The following is a 14140-nucleotide window of genomic DNA, read 5'->3' as shown; positions in this document are numbered from 1 at the left end:
TTAGAGTCACCAGTTAACCTAACCTGCATGTCTTTGGACTGTGGGGGAAACCGGAGCACCCGGAGGAAACCCACGCGGACACGGGGAGAACATGCAAACTCCACACAGAAAGGCCCTCGCCGGCCCCGGGGCTCGAACCCAGGACCTTCTTGCTGTGAGGCGACAGCGCTAACCACTACACCACCGTGCCGCCCACATCCCGATTATTAAAAAAAAAAATCATCTGGATGTCGATAACTGTGGACAAAGGTGTCGATAATTGTGGAACGGTGTCACGTGATCTGATACGCTAAGTAATTGGGAATCAACTAATTTTTTTCCAGTGGAAGTTTGAGTAATTCATTATTCATGCACAATTTATGTATTGAAAGTCTTTTCTACTTTTGCAACAGCCAAAAGATCATTGAGGTGTCAATAATTGTAGCCGCCACTCTAGTAGGAGAACCCATGAAGGCCCTCGGATGAATGGTGAAACGTCTAGTTTCTTGACTTACTACGACCGTTAAAATGTAAAAATGACTGAAATCCTTTATAAATATTGATGTGTGACAAATAAAAGGAAAAACCAACATAAAACCTTGTAGTAATGTTTTGGGCCACTTCAGTGCACCGTTGCAAGTCTCCTACAAGTTTCTGGAGCTGTATTAAAGGAATGAATGACGTTTTTCCAAAAGATATTCACTCAATTAGTGTTTTGATGATGGTAATGAGAGCACTGTTTAACCAATCACTCCAAAATTTCCCATAGGTGGTCAAGATTTGGATCTGGTGAGTGTGACCGCCATAACATCAGCAAACCATTCTTTGAGCCTTTGTGTCCTGTGTATGGGGGTGGAGCCATCCTGGAAGAGACCACTCCCATCAGGGTAGAAATGTTTAATTAATTATAGGATAAAGGTTAGTAGTCGGAAGAACTTTGTATTGATTTACAGTGACCATACCATCCAAGGGGACAAGTGGACCATGTCAGAAAAATAGTCATGCCTACAGCATAACAGAGATTTTTTTCCTTTAATTTGTCATGTGCTGGTAACTGTGACTTCCATAGGCAAGCCAAAAATGCGCAGGGGCTGGTCCCAATTTAATCACAGTAGACATATAATAATACCAATTATTATATCCACATTCACTGGATATGAGCAATCGCATGCTCTGATTGGCTACTCTACTACTAGGATATCAGCTCATATACCGTGAAAAGAGAAAAACAAAATGGTGGGGCACATCAAGTCAGATATATCACTTTGTTATCCAGTATTTAAAAGAAACAGAAATAGCTAAAAGAATATGTCTCTGAAGATTCTCAGTCATCCAGGTCATGGTAAACTGTGGGTGGTAAAAGAGAGCAACTGGACTTGCTTGAAGATTCTTGAAGACGTTTCACCTCTCATCCGAAAGGCTTCTTCAGTTCTGTCTGACTGGTAGGGAGCATCAGGTATTTATCCTCTCATGGATGAAAAGCTCATCTAAGGTGTCATTGAGTCATCCTGTTGGTGTGGGTCACTGGGGGCTGGTTGTGAACGGCCTCGAGAGTCGTTAGGATGATCAATGGATTGTCCGTTAGGGTGATCAATGGAATGCTGATTCTCTCTGTCCTCCTGTGAGTCACTGAAAACAGCTGGGTTTTGGTGTGCATTCAGTTGTCTGGGAAGTGTGCCAAGGACTGCATTGTAGGTGGCTGATAAATGATGTCTTAGGCTACATCCACACGACAACGGCAACGAGATTTTTTTTTTTTAAATATCGCGTCCACATGGGCAACAGATCAGTAAAATATCAGGTACATATGGCAACGCAACGCTTGCTGAAAACGATGCAATACACATGCCACACCTCTACATGCGCTGTAAGACGGTCCCATCGGAGACACCAGAACAATAGAAGTAGACGCATGCGCATAAACCCCTTCTTCTGTAGCATCAGCCACATAAAGTTTTGATTATTAATCAGTAGCGTAAAACGAAAGATGCGGAAATAGGAATGAATGAGGGTAGATGGAAGCCGGTACGCCAATATTCTGATATCCTCCAGAATTCTTTAATGGTCCGGAATAAATTGAATGCTACACGTTGATGGATTACTTTGTTCTTCTACGCCCTTTTTGAGGAATGTATTGTCGGACTTAAACCAACATCTGAAGAGGTGAGATCGCTCCGTTTTTTTCCCCTATTTTTGCTGGCGGGATTGTTTTTGTTTTTGGAAAGCAGTGAAAATATTTTGTAAGCGCGTTTCATGAACCAAGTTATAGGATTTGTTGACAATTCGCATCGAGTTCGTTACACTTCTACCCGGCGTGAAGCACTGACAGTCATGTGGTTGTGACGTCATCGTAAACAAATCTGTTCTACTCATCCAGACAACTTCGCAACGGCGCCGTTGCCAGATTTTTCCACTCTGGAACCCGTTCTCAAAAGATTTTGTTTTGGGGCACCCAAAACGCCGGTGCCGTGTGGACGCCAGGCCGAAACGATAAACAATTTTATCAGATTCACCTGAATCCGTTGCCATGTGGACAGGGCCTCTGTTCAGTGATGGCCGTTCCAGGTTGACAAAAATGGCTTCTTTAACTCCTCGCTCATACCAAAGATCCTCTCTGGCTAAAATGCGTACATTGCAATCCTGAAATGAGTGTCCTTTGTTGTTCAGATGAAGGTAGACAGCAGAGTCCTGGCCTGAGGAACTGGCTCTCCTGTGTTGAGCCATGCGCCTGTGAAGCGGTTGTTTAGTCTTCCCAATATACGAGTCCGTGCATACCTCACTGCACTGAATGGCATACACTACGTTGTCCTGTTTGTGTCTGGGTATTCTGTCCTTAGGATGGACCAGTTTCTGCTTCAGAGTGTTACTGGGTCTGAAATGTACCGGAATGTTGTGTACCGGAGAAGATCCTCCAGAGTTTCTCAGATAGTCCAGAAACATAGGGAATGACAATGTTCTTGCGTTTGTTCCTGTTATCCTCCTTGTCCATTCTGTTCCTTTTTCTGCTCTTGAGGAAAGACCAATTGGGATACCCACAGTTCTGAAGTGCTTTCTTGATGTGATTCTGCTCCTTCTCTTTTCCCTCTATCGTTGTAGGGATATTCTGAGCCCTGTGTTGCAAGGTCCTAACGACCCCCAATTTGTGTTCCAGTGGGTGGTGAGAGTCAAAGAGTAGGTACTGGTCTGTGTGTGGGGGTTTCCGGTAGACCTCGATGCTCAGGCTTCTGTCTTGTCTAATGCGTACATCACAATCCAAGAAGGCTAGATTATTCACACTGACGTCCTCCCGAGTGAAGTTGATTTTAACATCCACTGCATTGATGTGCTTAGAGAAGGCTTCCACCTCATGGTGTCATCCACATATCTGAACCAGTGGCTGGGAGCAACTCCTGAAAAAGTGGTCAAAGCTTTATGTTCCACTTCCTCCATGTAAAGATTGGCCACAATAGGGGAAACCGGTGAGCCCATGGCGCATCCATGCTTCTGTCTGTAGAAACTTTCATTAAACTGGAAATAAGTGGTAGTCAGGCAGAGGTCAAGCAGGGTGCATATCTGGTCCGTGGTGAGGTTCGTTCTATCCAATAAGGTGCTGTCTCGAAGGAGTCGTTTTCTAACAGATTCAACTGCTTCTGTGGTGGGAATGCAGGTGAACAGAGAAGTGATGTCGTAGGAAACCATGGTTTCATCTGAGTCTAGTTTAAGGTCTGCAACTTTAGTAGCATAATCTTGGGAGTTTTTGACGTGATGTGGCGTATTCCCAACGAGAGGAGCCAGGATGGTGGCTAGGTGTTTGGCAATGTTGTAAGTAACAGAGTTTATACTGCTGATGATAGGTCTGAGTGGAGCTCCTTCCTTATGAATCTTGGGGGAGTCCGTATATGAGAGGAACGGCTTCCCCAGGGTACAATCTGGAGTACAGAGATCGGTTGATGGCTTGGTCCTTTTCTAGTTGTTGCAGGCAGATAACAACTTTCTTTTTGTAACAACTTGTGGGATCCCGCCTCAAGGTTTCATAGGTGGTAGTGTCGCTGAGGAGACTGGTCATCCTGGAGTGGTAGTCCACTGTGTTTAGCAACACTGTGCATCTCCCTTTGTCAGCAGGAAGGATGGTGATGTTCTGGTCTCTTTGAAGCAATGTAAGAGCCCTCCTTTTTTGGATGGTGAGGTTGGAGGGGGGTGCTTTTGCACTGGACAGAGCAGCTGATATCACATGATATCAACGCTAATCACATGACTAATTAGATGGCACGTCACATGATCCCAGTGCATATCGGGCATGCGCAAGTCACTCACCACTTGCAAGTGGAAGGATGTCGTTGTAAAAAATGAAGTATGCCAGTCTGTTATCAGCGGTACTGGTACTACAATGATGCCTTTTTTACAATGTGTATGGCCTTCGTGTTTATGCTAGAAGGATCTAACAGTGTTCGGTACACTCTTCACTTTGCAGAACGGCCGTTTTTTGCGATTACAACAAGACTATTTAGTGCTACGGTAACCAACACACTTCCTGTATTGCTCATTCACTTAATGACTTCCTCAACACACTTCCTGTATTGCTCATTCAGATGACCAACGTGGCATGACCAACACCAGCGAATCAGGAAGGTGGACGTCACAGTGACGTTGTCCAATGACGACATCAGCTAGAGCTCAGCACTGCGTATCCTTGTTCCTCAATGTTTACACAGCACTGGATCAGATACATACTGGGTTGAATACGTGGGCCCTGGCGGATTCAAACTGTTCCGCCTGTGGAGTCGTTTTCTGGCGTTTTAATGTGCACGGACAGTGCATCTGCAACGAAAACGATACGGATACAGTCTAATGTAAACACCACCTAAACAACCGCTTCACAGGCGCATGGCTCAACACAGGAGAGCCAGTTCCTCAGACCAGGACTCTGCTGTCTACCTTCATCTGAACAACAAAGGACACTCATTTCAGGATTGCAACGTACGCATTTTAGCCAGAAAGGATCGTTAGTATGAGTGAGGAGTTAAAGAAGCCATTTTTGTCAACCTAGAATGGCCATCACTGAACAGAGGTGGGGGTCTAAGACATCATTTATCAGCCACCTACAATGCAGTCCTTGGCACACTTCCCAGACAACTGAATACACACCAAAACCCAGCTGTTTTCAGTGACTCACAGGAAGACAGAGAGAATCAGCATTCCATTGATCACCCTAACGGGCAATCCATTGATCATCCTAATGACTCTCGAGGCCGTTCACAACCAGCCCCCAGTGACCCACACCAACAGGATGACTCAATGACACCTTAGATGAGCTTTTCATCCATGAGAGGATAAATACCTGATGCTCCGTACCAGTCAGACAGAACTGAAGAAGCCTTTCGGATAAGAGGTGAAACGTCTTCAAGAATCTTCAAGCAAGTCCAGTTGCTCTCTTTTACCACCCACAGTTTAGCTAAAAGAATATAGTCCCCCTCCCCAATATCGCCTGTTCCACACTCCAGCCCACTTGGTGGCGGTAATGCACCTTTAAGTTGGTTTGCCAACTTAGGAAGAAGAAGAAGAAAAACATGGTGGAGCGTTTTGCTGAACCAACCAAGGACAAAATAAAATCTCTACTTGAAAACAAAACCCCAAAAAGTAAAAAAAAAAAAAAGAAGCAACAAAATATGGAATAAAAGTATTTCACAGTAAGAACATATCTTTTTTTATTTTTCAAGAATTATTATTTTTGCATTTTTCACAAATTGCGACTGTCATTTCGCTGGTTTGTATACATTCTAAGTGGAAATTATTTTGTTGGCTGTTTTGGACAAAGTTTTTATTTATGGAATTTGCAAAAAATAAAAATGCTCTGTTTCTCAAAATTCAGTGAATGTGGATAGAATAAAACAGTTATTCCACTCAATCTCGGTGCTACGTGCCTCATCGGCTATCAGCTCATGTACGACTTGATTTCATGGAATAATTATTAATTATAATAATCAAAACTAAACAGTATAAGATTTATTGAGTTATTCTCTTACCTGCCACCCACACCATGATGAGGATCTCAGTCCATGAGAAGCGAGTGGTCTTCACTCTGAAGATCTGCAGTGGGTAGTCTGTGACTGTGACGTTGGGCAGAGTGCTAATGCCCTCAAACCGGTCAGATGCATTAAAAACCAGCAGGCAGAGGAAGATGATGAAGGATGCCGCGTGTGCCACAAACTTCATGAAGGGACTGCGCAGGACTTTACCCAGCTGGAAACATTCACACAGCAAAGTCAGATATTTGCTCATGGACAGCAGGGTGTTTCACAAACACACCATTGATATATACCATTGCCTGGAGCATGGGGAACAAAATTGGCCATATTGTCTGGGTGGGAGGGATATCCTTACTGTTTCTACCCTGTCGATCACAGCAACACTAGCTAGTCATGGGCATCTGTGAGCTTGTATATGCAGAACAGAGCAAATAGCGCTCTGCTCCGAGTGTGGCTGGCTTCACATGTCTCAGAGGAAGTAAGTGTTAGCCTTCACTCTCCCCAGTTGGTAGGTAGGTGGGAATTAGCAGGCAGGTAGGACCTGAAATAAGTGGACCGAAGGCAATAATTTGTTGCTTTACCATGTTGTAGAATTGAGAAAATGTCAAGTGAAATGTTACTCGTTGTGCAATTGCTTTGTTGCGAAGAAAAAAAAAGGTCTCTGACACACATTAGATGAACTGACAGTTTTAAAGTACATATCCTGGACCAATTTAGTTTTTTTTATATGAAAGTATGTCCCTTTACATGCTCATTCAGAAGGGTAATTTTGCACAAGGCCATCTGTCTACAGCAGAAAAAAATAAAATAACAAAACGCATCTGGAAAAATCCCAAGGGAGTCTGGAGCCAGATTCGTGACGTCACTTGCACGGTTTCAGTGCACAGCCTGTGTAGACCAAGCGCTCCCATTTCTCTCTCATTGTCCGGTCTTTTGGGAAACGATGAGTACTAATCCCATCAAGATTGGTGTTGCTACACCCTCCTACGATACATCTGTTAACCATTTTAATAATTACGTGATAACGTTGAAGAAATTTGCAGAAAACCACCAGGTCGTTTTCTCATAAACAAACCAGCGCTGACGTAGGATTTAGAGGGAGGTATCCCGCATGTGACGTCACGAAAATCAAAGTTTCCTGGGAAATCCAAATGCCAAGTTTTTTCAGAGGCGGACCAATTCACCTCAAATGGCTTGATTTCAACTGAATTTTTCTGGTATTGCGCAAGGTAAAAAAATTGCACAAAATGCAAAATGTGACAGATATTTGACCAAAGTTTAATATAAAATAGGAGAATTGCATTGATCTTGCTCCTGAATTTAGCCGTGATATGCACTTTAAGATATTCTTGAAGTATCATAAAAGTTTATAAATGCTAAATTTCAGTGTATTTACTTATAACTTTAAGAATTCAGGAGAACACTGAACAACAATGGTGTGCATGGCAGGGTTGCAAGGAGAAAGCCACTGCTCTCCATAAAGAACATTGCAGCTCATCTGCAGTTTGCTAAAGATCATGTGGACAAGCCAGAAGCCTATTGGAAAAACAAGTTTTGTGGACAGATGAGACCAAAATAGAACTTTTTGGTTTAAATGAGGAGCGTTATGTTTGGAGAAAGGAAAACACTGCATTCCAGCATAAGAACCTTATCCCATCTGTGAAACATGGTGGTGGTAGTATCATGGTTTGGGCCTGTTTTGCTGCATCTGGGCCAGGATGGCTTGCCATCATTGATGGAACAATGAATTCTGAATTATACCAGCGAATTCTAAAGGAAAATGTCAGGACATCTGTCCATGAACTGAATCTCAAGAGAAGGTGGGTCATGCAAATTTAGAAGAAGAAACCTTTATTCGTCACATGCACACTTAAAGCACAGTGAAATTCATCCTCTGCATTTAACCCATCTGAAGCAGGGAACACACACACACACTCAGAGCAGTGGGTGGCCACACCAGAGCGCCCGGGGAGCAGTCAGGGGTTCGGTACCTTGCTCAAGGGCACCTCAGCCCAAGGCCACCCCTCATCAACCTAACTGCATGTCTTTGGATTGTGGGTGAAACCAGAGCACCCGGAGGAAACCCACACAAACACAGGGAGAACATGCAAACTCCACACAGAAAGGTCCTCGCTGGCAGCTGGGTTCGAACCCAGAACCTTCCTGCTGTGAGGCGACTGTGCTAACCACTACACCACCATGCCGTCCAAATCTGCTCGTCTGCTGTTTGCTAAAGATCACGTGGACAAGCCAGAAGGCTATTGGAAAAATGTTTTGTGGACGGATGAGACCAAAATAGAACTTTTTGGTTTAAATGAGAAGAGTTATGTTTGGAGAAAGGAAAACACTGCGTTCCAGCATAAGAACCTTATCCCATCCAGCATAAGAACCTTATCCCATTTTGCCGGTTATGGCAAACTTTCACCAGTAGCAATGCCTGATGTACATTTTAGACCCAATTTATCTATAAAACATTAACTAAATGACTCCCACCCCTTCCCCCACGTTATTGACTGTCTTCGACTCCTGATTCATCCATTCAACTCGAATAAACATGAAGTGATTCATTCTAACAATCTGTTTTTTGGGGGGCTTAGGCCTGGGAGTTTGAGGGTTCTGCGCAGTATCTTTGATGTTCCTAGGACTGCGCTCTTCTGGACTGAGGCTTCAGATGTTGTTCCTGGGATTTGCTGGAGCCACTCTCCCAGTTTGGGGGTTACTGCCCCAAGTGCCCCCACTACCACAGGGACCACGCAACCCTTGACCTTCCACATCCGTTCCAGCTGCTCTTTCAACTCTTGATACTTCTCAAGTTTCTCATGTTCCTTCTTCCTGATGTTGGCGTCAGCTGGGATCACCACATCTATCACCACCACCCTCTTCTGCTCTTTGTCCACCACCACTATGTCCAGTTGGCTAGCCAGGATCTGTTTGTCAGTCTGGAAGCTGAAGTCCCACAGAACCTTGGCCCTGTTGTTCTCAGCCACCTTCTGTGGTATGGCCCATTGGGACTTGGGTACTTATATATTACAGTATGTCCCAATGTTTTTGTCAACTCTGTTATACAATCTCATAAAATCCACAAAGACTTTTAATAATACGCATGATGCCTGCACTGAGTGATGTTACTTCCTCTGGTGGGAAACTTCAGAAAGGCAGTGAGGTATGTTATGTTTCTTCTCTTATTCATTTGAACAAAATGTTGAGGATTTTACACCAACAGTCGATTCATTATTTGTCAAATCTGTTATTGTGATATTGCAGTGAATCTCTCCCTCATTTAAAAAAAACAGTAATATGATTAAAATCCATTAAATTCTGTTTTTATACACACCTCGTGGTAACTAGTTTGAGGTTAGCATGTGGAGTCTAGCCACAAAATGGTGGAAAATGTCAACTCTGTTCTCATCAATTCTGTCAATGGATTGCCTGGTTTAACGACAACAGAGTTGACGATGACTAACAGAGTTACATATATATAATAAATAATTACATATAACTTCATCACTTACTAGTGAGTACATAGGATTTCAACACATACGGCAATGTGCTGAAATACTTTGTGGTAATCATACATGTGCCATAGATGTATAATGAGCTTGGCTAGCCATTTCATCATAGACATGACTACCTCCTTCATCCTTAAATATCCAATATTGCAAAGAGAATAAAAAAATACTAAAAGGTTTTCAGTGAAGGTCAGTTTTAATTCCACAAGTCTAAGAAGAGGGAATTTATTGGACTGAATTTTTGACCTTTCTTGCAAAAACACCAACTTGATGAAGTTATGGGTCATTTGCAGGCAGAGGATTACATTAACTCATGTTGTGATCCAAGCAGGTCCCTTGGCTGCTGAATGGAGTGAAGCTCTCGAAATCCAAGAAGCCATGGATGGTTGCACATTTTCACATCTCACTCTTATAATGTACAAAAAGCATATCATATTTTAAAGTTACTTTGAACAAGCATAGTTACTGAGTAATAAGCTTTGGAAATGTAAAGAAACATTTTAAGCTTCTGTTAAAAATGCAACAAAGGCTGACCTTTGATACAAAACATGAATACTAGCTTGGCTTTTTAATGCAATGAAGGATTTATTAGATTATACCAATTTGCTTGTCTCTTACGTATGTTCTGTTTCTCAATTGAATATGTGACATGACCATCTGCCCTTGTAGTGAAATCAGATGTCACACACCAGTGAGTTTCAGGCGAAATCTAAATCTAAATCATTACTCTGCCATGTCCTCTTCGCATTTTCATCTCATAGTGACAGATCTGCCAGAGTAGCTCATTTGGTATCACTTACTACTCCAGAAAAAAAAAAAATCCACTCGTTACCTTGCCCACGACGGAGTAAGCAGGGTGAGATATTGTAATCAGTGTGGTTTGTTTGTCTGTGTGTCTGTCTGTTAACAATCTAACGTCTAGACGGTTACACCGATTACTTCAAATTTTCAGGGTAGGTGGGCAATGGTCCATAGATTACCTGATTAAATTTTGGGGCAATCAGGTCAAGGTGAAGGTCAAGGTCATCAAAAAGGTCAAAATCATTTCTTTTGCGATAACTTTCTTCAAATTCATCATTTTGACTTCAACCCAAAACCAAAATGTGCATCTTTCAATTCTGCTTCCAACCATATGCTGCATGATGGGGTAGCCTGGACAGCCTCCATAGCGGCTGGGGGTTAAAAGTTGGGGGGGGGGTCAAGGTCATTGGTCAAAATAACATTTTCCATTATAACTCAAAAACGGTTGCTGATAGACAGATGTTTACTATTATAAGCATATAGGAACTCCTATATGGCCTTTCATTTGGCACCATGATCTTTGACCTTGAGTGACCTTGAAAGGTCAAACTCAAGGTCATGGATTTTCAGAGGGCTATAACTTGACAATGGTTGACGGTAGACAGATATTTACCATTATCCACTTATAGGAAGTGTCATATGGGCTTTCGTTTGGCACCATGATCTTTGAACTTGAGTGACCCTGAAAGGTCAAACTCAAGGTCATGGATTTTCAGAGGGCTATAACTTGAAAACGGTTGATGGTTGACAGATATTTACCATTACCAACATATAAGAAGTCCCATAAGGGCTTTCAGTTGCCGTCATGACCTTTGACCTTGAATGACTTTGAAATGTTAAACTCAAGGTCATGGATTTTCATCGGACTATAACATGACAGCTGATGACTCAGAAATATTACCATTATCAACATATAGGTATAAAATAAGTGCTGCCAGGCGAGGTTTGTTTTGCCTGGCAACACTTGTTCTTTTCTGTTTCTGTGATTTAATGGATGCATAAAAACTCATTATATCAACACTGGTATATATTTCACTGGCTAGTCATAATTTAACTGAATGATTGAATTATAAATATTAAGTTACTGATCATGATCACAACCGTGAGTTGGCCTAGTGGTTAGCGTGTCCGCCTCTTGACCGGGAGCTCACGAGTTCTACTCACAGTTGGGTCATACCAAACAAAGACCATCATAAAAATAATACCTACCGTACTACCATCTGGCAAGGCATGCTACAATACAGATGCGAGTAGGGAAGTCAAACTCTTGTGGTTATCAGAGGACCAGCCCCCCACTCTAAATCTAGCTGTATAGGTGAGAAGCCGAGGGCTATCGAAACGGAAATCGGCGCCACACCCATACGCCTTAAAGAGTTGGGACAGGAGACTGCCTGGGAAGACCAGATTCTAGCATGAGAGGGACTTTGACTTGATTGATCATGATCACAATAATGTAGTTTAAACACTATACTCCACTCTAGGTACTGTACTCTGAACTTTTCAAAATGAAATAATGCCATTAGGAAAAAAAAGAAAGAGAGAATCCAAGCCATTGCCTGGAAGATGAATAGATAGCTCAAGCTTCTGACATTCAGATTCAGAATATTTCACATTCATAGTGAAAGTCAAATGGTGTCCTTTATGTGAAATGGCATACACTTAGCTCAGATTCTTGAATAAAATCAATTTTTTTTTACAGTCAGAATTTTGTTGTTGAAAGTATTTTCTACTGATTTAGACTTGAAAGTTGAAATAAAAATATAAAAATTATAAACTATGAAACAAAATATTGATGCCATGTTCTCTCTCTCTCTCTCTCTCTCTCTCTTCTCAGCATACATTTATTTTATTTTTTTAATATAAAAAGGTTTCACTATCTCACTTGAAATTCATATGAATTTGAATAAGTGAAGATGATGTGCTGGGGTTTTGTGTGATTTCATACAAGTTGTAAGAAAAGGTAAGAACAATAACCCTGACTCTAACCTTCACCATCATACTGTATATTTTCATATGAGTCTTGCACATTATGAATTAAAGTGAATAATCAGGAAATTTTGAAATTACAAGGTTATGAAATGTCATCATTATACATTAAGACATGATGTTCTAGATGGAAAACAAAAAATTAAGTGGACTTTAGCTTAAAAAACATGTTAAAGTTGTAACATCAGGCCGTTGGGCCATTTCCCTGGGGGAGACGAAAATGAGGTGGCACTGTGTGACGTAGGATTCTGTACATCTTCTTCATTCCATCGTGGATCCACCATTGTGTGCAGCCAAAGCTATTATCACCGTCCATTTTTTTCAAGCATTATTTTGTCTGTGTATTACATTTTAAGTTATATAAATCTAGTGGTTTGTGAAAGAATAGTGTCTTCATCTATATCTTCTCAAAGATAGGTAAATGCACCGTCTACAAGTGTGAAAACCATGATATGATTCGGGACCCAAGAAAACACTGGGACTGTCATGGCATCATGGGTATCCTTTGAAGGGACCAAGACGTTTGGCCGGGTGGCTTCATCAAGTAAAGCGAGAAAACTTTACTCCTGGAAAAAGCAGCAAATTGTGCAGTGAGCATTTTACAGAAGATTGTGGATTTGTGGAGGACTTGTATGAAAAAAATCACTGGGAAGAAGTGAGACATGAGATGGAAATGACAACTGAAGCCAGATGCGATTCAGACTTTGTTCCACCACAAAACACCTTCAGCACGACAGCATACCGTGTCACGCATCAAATGGATGGAAAATAAGCAGGTAATGTTTTTGTTTTAAATAAACGGGCAATAAACTAACCACTACTTTATTTTGATTCCTTTTCTAATCCTGCATTGCCATAATTTTTGTGGAAATTGAGATGCAAACAAATTGACCGAGAAGTCACACTAGACCATAATATTATACTATAGTCTAGTATAGCATGCAAGTGCTATACTAGACTGCAAAAAAGGTCCTATAGAAGTTCTATAGGACTCAATGGAACTCTTTAGGACTTTCTATAGAACTCTGGTGTTCTATAGGATTTCAGCATGGTTCTATAGGAGACTGTGAATTGTGTCCTATAGAACAAGAAGTTTCTATAGGCTTTTCTCAGCATTCTATAGAACTTGCCAAGTGTGTTTTTTCGGACAGAAAATTTCTATTAAAACACAAGTTCTATAGGAAATCTATATTTGAACATTATTTATTGGCTTGGTGTTTTTGTGTCTACTCAAGAATATTTCCTTTATATGATGGTGGTGGCACCACTGTTGGGTAAACCATACTAAAGGAACTGGAGCGGGCCCAGAGGACCCCAGACCAGAGACAGCTTGCTGGCATGCAATATGATTTGTCTTTTTGAACTTTAGGCTCTAAGTATGGCTAAAATGTCATGACCATGCCATGAAATTTCAGTGCCGCAGCCAATTGGTTTCAACTTAACTCACCTGATCACCAGAATTATTTGGAGGAGGAAGCAGGGATTATTTTTAACTACAATATGGATTTATTAACAAACAGGAGCTTACATATAAGAGATGCACAAATCATGAAATGATATTATGTTATTAAAACAAAATAAGCAAAACAACAAAAACACAACTAAAAATTAGTTTACAGTTGTAGGTTTACAGTGGTGCCTGAATGTTTGTGAACCCTTTAGAATTTTCTATATTTCTGCATAAATATGACCGAAAACATCATCAGATTTTCACACAAGTCCTAAAAGTAGATAAAGAGAACCCAGTTAAACAAATGAGACAAAAATATTATACTTGGTCATTTATTTATTGAGGAAAATGATCCAATATTACATATCTGTGAGTGGCAAAAGTATGTGAACCTTTGCTTTCAGTATCTG

At 41.4% G+C, this 14140-nt stretch overlaps 1 protein-coding gene across 1 annotated transcript in view; it reads right to left on the bottom strand.

Annotated features, from left to right (window-relative positions):
• trpc3 (transient receptor potential cation channel, subfamily C, member 3) overlaps positions 1-14140 on the bottom strand; it is a 153255-nt gene that overhangs the window by 54481 nt on the left and 84634 nt on the right. Inside the window, exon 5 of the mRNA XM_060915280.1 lies at positions 5982-6198. Coding sequence (XP_060771263.1) covers positions 5982-6198 — 217 coding nt within the window. The remainder of the gene's footprint in view (positions 1-5981; positions 6199-14140) is intronic.

Source organism: Neoarius graeffei, chromosome 2 (assembly GCF_027579695.1).
Source record: "Neoarius graeffei isolate fNeoGra1 chromosome 2, fNeoGra1.pri, whole genome shotgun sequence".
Classification (NCBI taxonomy): Eukaryota; Metazoa; Chordata; class Actinopteri; order Siluriformes; family Ariidae; genus Neoarius; species Neoarius graeffei.
The sequence above is the reverse complement of the archived record's forward strand: the minus strand, read 5'-3'. Positions and strand labels throughout refer to the sequence as shown.